General features: G+C 47.1%; 1 protein-coding gene across 1 annotated transcript in view; it reads right to left on the bottom strand.

The window, feature by feature from the left end:
• The window catches only part of PAWR (pro-apoptotic WT1 regulator), a 76,186-nt gene extending 70,405 nt beyond the window's left edge, over positions 1-5,781 (bottom strand). Inside the window, exons 1-2 of the mRNA XM_077338896.1 lie at positions 5,556-5,781; positions 4,448-5,056 (exon numbers count right to left, since the gene is read on the bottom strand). Coding sequence (XP_077195011.1) covers positions 4,448-4,924 — 477 coding nt within the window. The 5' untranslated portion in view covers positions 4,925-5,056; positions 5,556-5,781. The remainder of the gene's footprint in view (positions 1-4,447; positions 5,057-5,555) is intronic.
• Between the last annotated feature and the right edge of the window lie 1,221 nt (positions 5,782-7,002).

The raw sequence follows: 7,002 nt of genomic DNA on the forward strand, positions 1-7,002 counted from the left end.
ATTCAAAGATAACATTGAGACTCTGCAACTGCTGCTCTGCTAAAAATCCTGTAAGATGTTTGCAAAAGGAAGTTCTGTTTCAAAGAAATGAAAAATTGCAGATGAGCACTGTGTCTTTAATAACAAGTGGACTAATGAGTATTTCTTTGTTTTACACAAGGATAAAGCAGTTTGCCTGATATGTCTTGCAACTGTCTCAGTATTAAAAGGCACACTTAATCCTGTCACAGGAGCTACTCAGTATATCAAAGAGAGGTGCAACTTAACAAGATAAACTCTCTTTTAAAAAAATCAATGTTTTTGCAGCAAAATAGTTTTAGAAAGCATGTTGAAGAGAACCTGTCTACTGTGAGGGCCAGCTATCATGATGCAAAATGTATTGCTGAGAGTGTTAAACCATACCCTGATGGCGAATTTGTTAAAAAGTGCATGGTTAATGTAATAGAGGAAATGTGCCCTGAGAAGGTATCTTGTGCTAGTTGTATCAGTTTATCTGTTTATCTGCATCTACAATCACATCTACAATTTTCTATGAAGAGAACATTTCATGCAAAGATGGCTATCATAAAGGACCAAAATGGTAGGGACCTCACAGAAGCAGAACAGATTTTTAAAATGTGGCAAAATTATACAGAACTATACAATGGCGAGCTTAACATCCCTGATAACCACGATGGGGTAGTCACTGACCTGGAGCCAGACATCTTGGAATGTGAAGCCAAATGGGCCCTAGGAAGGCTGAGCAACAATAAAGCTAGTGGAATCTTAAAAGATGATGCAGTAAAAGTGCTACACTCAATATGTCAGCGAATCTGGAAAACTCAACAGTGGCCACAGGATTGGAAAAGCTCAGTTTACATTGAAGAATGCTCAATGAAGAAGGGCAATGCCAAAGAATGTTCAAACTACCGCACCATTGCACTCATTGGCCTCCTTGGGGCCAGGGATGACCAATAAGTTGGAACCTGCAGGGTGCAAGATCCTGTGGGGGGCATAGGGCAACAGGTGGTCTCACAGATACATGGGTCCCAGACCGCATAAGGCCTTAAATACCAAAACAGTACACTTCCCATGCAATTTCACTGCATCATCCATCAGCAAGCCTTGTGTAGTAAGATTCTTCAGTGGGAAAGCATGATGCATATTGTTGTACCCAGCATTAATTACATCAGGCATCATGGCCTTGCTCATCATCAGTTTCAAAATTTTCTCTCAGAGATAGATGCAGAATATGGGGATGTATTGTACCATGTTGAAGTCAGGTGGCTTAGCAAAGGTAAAGTCCTCAAACGTTTTTTCAGTCTTCATCATGAAACTGGTGTCTTTCTTATGGAGAAAGGAAAATTTTCTGACCCTGAGTAGATTTTTGATTTGGCTTACTTAACAGATATCACAGGGCATCTGAACACACTGAATATAAGGTTGCATGGGGGAGGAAAACATGTATGTGACATGTATATTTAATTGAAAGCTTTTGAAGCAAAACAAAACATTTTTGTGAAGCAACAGTGAAGGTAACTTCAAACTGTTCATGATGCAATGGAATAAAATTTGAGAGGATGGAAATTTACAATTCAAGACACATCAAAGCACTGAACCTATTGTAGATGGAATTTCAGAACAGATTCACTGATTGCCATAAGCTTGGAAAGGAAATATGAATGTTTCAGAATCCATTTGAAGTAGCACCAGGGCCCACCCATTATGCACGGAGTGGAAGGTCCACATTCAGGGTGGAATGGCAGCGGCTAAAATCACCAATTATGCATGCTGTAGGCGGCAACCGGGTGCAGAGTCAACATATGCTGTCGAAAAAGCCGCGTTAGCGAGATGTGGAAGAAAGTGGAGCTTCCTGGGACCAGGGCGCAACCAGAACCTGCTCCAGAGTAGTCGCGTGCATAATTGGATATTCTGGGTTTTGCTGCCGTTACGTTCCGTAAAATATTGTTCTAAAACGGATTAAAATTAACATTTCTTCATTCCCCCCCCCCCCCCAGAATTCAATAAATAAACCACCCCCCTCAGAATCCCATCAATAAGCCCTGGACCTGTTTGTAGTACTATATTGTTATACCGTTATATTGTGCTGTTATTTTGGTTACAATTATTAGTTATCAGTTATACATGTTACAGACTGTTTTATGTATTGTTCTCTGTTATGATGTAAACCGCCCTGAGCCTCCGGGGAGGGTGGTATATAAGTATGATAAATAAAATAAAATAAATAAATTTACCTTTGAATGTTTACTTTTGTTCTAAATAAGTAGGTTAATAAATTTGTTACATTTTGGTTAAAGGTGTGGCCCTCTTTAGGCACTGAGAATGCTTCTGTGCCCCCCATGTGCCAAACGGTTGGGGACCCCTGGTACAATGTATCCAGGAGATCCTAAGATTGTCTGGTAGCCAGGCAGGAGACACTTGGAGGTGGTTTACCACTGTCTAGCCCCATGTCACAATCCTGTTATTCTTTGAAGGTCACCCTTCCAAGTGCTAGCCAGGGCCACTTCTACATAGCTTCTGAGATCTAACAGGATCAGGCTTGTCTGGGTTATCAAGGTTGAGTAGTATTTTCTCGGTATTTGGATTGTATTTCAGCATTTGCTTATCTTCAGTTTATAAGAATTGAGATGATATAATTTGATACTTTACATAGTTTAACACAAAAGTCTTCATGTTACATTGTTTTATAAATAATATTGGAAGATTAAATAAATAAGATATGACAATATGTCAATGTGTAACTGTAAAAGAAAATATTCAATAATTCATTTTTTAAAATATTCCCTGAGAGGGAAATGGCTTGGGGGGGGGGGGGAGTTTCTCCTCCAGTTTTTCTGGGCCTTGCCATCTCTACTCCCAATACAGGTGTATCAGTCAGATTATCAACCTTTCAAACCAACATCACCTTGATCTTGTTTTAATCTAGTTTTAGTTAGCTCAGCCTCTCACTTGTCTATTGTGGTTAATGTCGTTTTGTAGAAATAATCCCTACAACAAGGAATAAGAATCTGCCCACCCCCTTCCAAGCACGTGCTTACCTTACAGAATAACAGCTCTCTAATTATTATGTACTCCTGAAAAGAAGTCTTAAACAACTTCAGGTGCAAACAGAATTTAATCTTCCCAGATACTTAAGGAATCTGTTACAGCATTCCTATATACAGGGCAAATGCTTAAATTGCAGTGGTATTTACTGTTTTACTGAACAGGACCAAAAAAGAGGGGGGGAGGGCCTGCATTAAATTTTGTCAAACCTTTGGAAAAAAGATAAATATGATTATCATGCTTTTAAATTCCTTTAAGAGCATTTTTAAATTAATGCCAGATTTTTATGCTAGTAGAAAACCACAGCAGACAGTTGTGTTGGCTAACAAAAATATCCTCTCTCTCTCTCTAAAACCACTGCATTTTTTCCATTGCAAGAAATTGCTCTGGACTTTAAATGACATTACACCTGAATTGATACCTCAATTTCTTTTATGCACTATTTTGGCCATAATAAAATATTTTCAATGATTTGATGAAATGACTGACACAGAAGCAAGAACTAAAGTGTAAAACTTTAGTTCTCGCTTCTGTGTCAGTAAAACTTTAGTTCTCGCTTCTGTGTCAGTCATTTCACCAAAGAGCAATATTCACAAGACTTTATGACTATTTTTGAAAACATTATTGTGATAATATGAAAACAGCTGATGCTTCCATACAGAATGCAGTTGTATAGGGTCTTTCTTTGCATTCGTGTTTCATACCAGCTAATAGGAAACACTGAGTACCACTACAGATGCATGCAATAATTTATACAAGAGATATTAACACAATGTGCTTGTCAAGACCAAACTCCTGTAGCAACCTTAGCACAGGACACTGTTTGAATACTTTTATGAGCATATAATTCCTCTGGAAATGTCGCATAAGGATCTGAAGGTGTGGGAAAGGACCTCAGAGAAAAGGTATGGCCACTGCTTTATGACCACAACGCTGCTGTCTTCTATCAAGCACCTGCTTCCAAACTATCACCATACCTACAAATTACATAAAGGGCTGCCACTATCAGCGCTGGGCCTAACCAGTGAGGACTAACCCAAAGAAGACTCCAGGGAGCTGCTCTGTTGTTCAGAGACACGCCTGAAGGCCTTGCAGATCTGCCGACAAGGCTTTTCGGGTGCAGTACACAACCCACCGGCTTTGAAGAAGTCAGCCGAATTCCGCTGACTTCCAGCTTTCCCTCCCAGCCCCGCGGAGCAACAAGTAGGTGAGCAACGGCAGCGTTTTCGAACTGCCCAAACCTCCAATGCCAGCCGCCGGGTCTGCGACGGAGGGGGCGGAGCGTCCGCCCAGGAACTCAGCCGCCAGGTTGTTCAGGTGCAGCGGCGGCCGCAACGCCGAAGGGGCGCGAGCTCTCCATAGGGACCCGCCACACCCGCGCGCGCCCTCGGCGCGGTCTTACCTCGGTGGCCGGGATGTTCACCACACCTGTCGAGCGCCTCTTCTCCCTCAGCTTCCTCTTCTCGATCTGCCCTTTGCCTTTGCGGGCGCTGGGGCCGGAGGAGCCTTTGCCCTTCGCGGCCGCTTTCTCCTCTTCCGGAGGGCTCGGTGCCAGCCCCGCCTTACCCCCCAAGACCTCCGCGCCACCCCCGCTCCTGGTCCCAGCCAGGGACGGCGACGGGGGCTCCTTGGGGACACACCTGGCCAGAGGGATGCAATTCAGACCCCCGCCCCGCTCGCCGCCGTTGCTGCTGCTGTTGTTGTTGAGTTCGGCGGGGGCGGCGGCGCCCCCCGAGACCTTGCAGTCCCCTGCCGCCGTGGGCAGCCCCCCCGCCGGCGGCGCCTGCTTGGCCCGCATCTTCTCCCGCTTGGCTTTCCATTCCTCCAGGAAGTCGGTGGTAGTGCTGGCGCCGCTGCCCCGGTAGCCCCCGGTGGCCATGTTCTCCCAGCGGGGCAAAGGGAGCGACCGAGACTTCGCTGCCTCCAATCAGCTGCCTCGCCTGGCCAGCCTCAAGAGCCGCGCGGGCACGCTAGCTGCGCTCGCAGGGGGGCAGGGAGGCCCCCAAACGCCCTGCCGAAGACAAAGGGGAGCCAGTCAAACCGCGCCGCGGTCTCCAGGGAGCTGCTCGGCTAACCCCGGGGTACCCCCCCCCCGCCCACCTCGCCGGCCGCCTGACCGCCCCTTTCTCCCCGCCCCAACAGACCGTTCGGGACTCTCTCCGTTGCCACCCCACTTCTGACTCGCCACCCATTTCTACCGATGTCCGCGCATCCCGGGGCTAGTGTCATTAACCCTTCCTCACCCAGAATCCGAATTATTCTCCCACATAGTCCCTAACTCCCCCCCCCCCCCGCCCCGACTCGTCTCGTCTCCCGCTTTCCCGTCCCGTCTGCTCCCCGCTCTAGCAAACTCGCGCTTCTCCTCCCGCCGGACTTTTAACGAGCTGCAAATTCTCCCGAGCCGCCCTTTCTTTCCAAGGTTCCCAGCAGGTCCGGGAGAAGTTCAGTGTTGTGCGAAAGGTGGGGAACGCGCCCCTCTTTCGCGCCCTCTTGCCGCCTGCGCTTCTTACCCGATGCCGTTTGCTCCCGTGCCGGCGCTGGCGCTGCCTGCTGGAGGTCGCAGCTCCTCCAGGTGAGCGATGGGCGCTGCGCTTCGCTCGGGAGTCCCGGAAGAGTCAGGCGAGTGCCGAAGCTTCCCGAGCACTCCCCATAGGGCGGAGACAAAAGGAGCCGAAGCGGGAGCGGAAACTACCGAGGTGGCCCTGACAATGGGTGAAAGGCGTGGAGGATCCTCCCTACCCTGCCTGTGGGTAAATAACTCTCCAGCGGTGCCTGTTGTAACCTGATCGCAGCGCCTTCTCCTCCTTTTTGCCATCCTCATGTTGGCTCTGTGGGCCGCCCAGGTGACAGGAAACTCACCACTACCTGAAGTGCAGTTCAGTTCCTTTTGCCTGTAGTAAGCCTCAAGTCAGCACAGACGAAGTCTGTTCCAGTGGGATGAGCGCTCAAAGCACTCACAGCACACAGGTGCAGAAATTGCTGGGGAAGAGTTGCACCATGCTGCTGCTGCAGTTCCTGAGCATGTCTTTTTCACAACGTGCCATAGGTACTGTAAATGCAAAAGGAGTGGTAGGGACCACTCAGAACTAGTTATAAAAGGAAGATCTGAGACGTGTTCAATGCCATCAAGATACTTAGTATCAGAAATTGGTCCTAAAGAGACAGATAGCCTTTGCATGGTCATGGCAGTTTGGTGAAGCTAATTAGGCGTCAAAGTACCTGTGTAACAGTGAACAAGTCTTTAAAGAGATGTTGCCAATAACAGAAAGGGAACAAACATTTGGCATTCTTAGTTTGTTTTGTTCAGTAGTCAACCTGTGGTCCTCCAGATGTCCATGGCCTACAATTCCCATGAGCCCCTGCAGCAAGCACTGGCAGGGGCTCATGGGAATTGTAGGCCATGGACATCTGGAGGACCACAGGTTGACTACCCCTGAAGAATTGCATTTTGCCTCTAGGAACTAAACTTTATGGCTACATACTATGTCTGATTATTACTGAAGGACTGAATGAAATAATTGGCATTACTTTGAAACAGAGGAGTGCAGCTTTTTTCCAAGAGTAAAAGGTAAAGGTATCCCCTGTGCAAGCACTGGGTCATGTCTGACCCTTGGGGTGACGCCCTCTAGCGTTTTCATGGCAGACTCAATACAGGGTGGTTTGCCAGTGCCTTCCCCAGTCATTACCGTTTACCCCCAGCAAGCTGGGTACTCATTTTACCAACCTTGGAAAGATGGAAGGCTGAGTCAACCTTGAGCCGGCTGCTGGAATGGAACTCCCAGCCTCATGGGCAGAGCTTTCAGACTGCATGTCTGCTGCCTTACCAGTACTGTTGTTCTAATCACATTTTTATCCTCCCCTGCCTCCTAAGAGTTCAATGTAGTGAGGATAGTTTTCCTTTCCACCATTTATCTTTGACATAGATTAGACCAGGCTTTCCCAACCAGGTTTAGTGAA

The sequence above is a fragment of the Paroedura picta genome, chromosome 5 (genome assembly GCF_049243985.1).
Source record: "Paroedura picta isolate Pp20150507F chromosome 5, Ppicta_v3.0, whole genome shotgun sequence".
NCBI lineage: Eukaryota > Metazoa > Chordata > Lepidosauria > Squamata > Gekkonidae > Paroedura > Paroedura picta.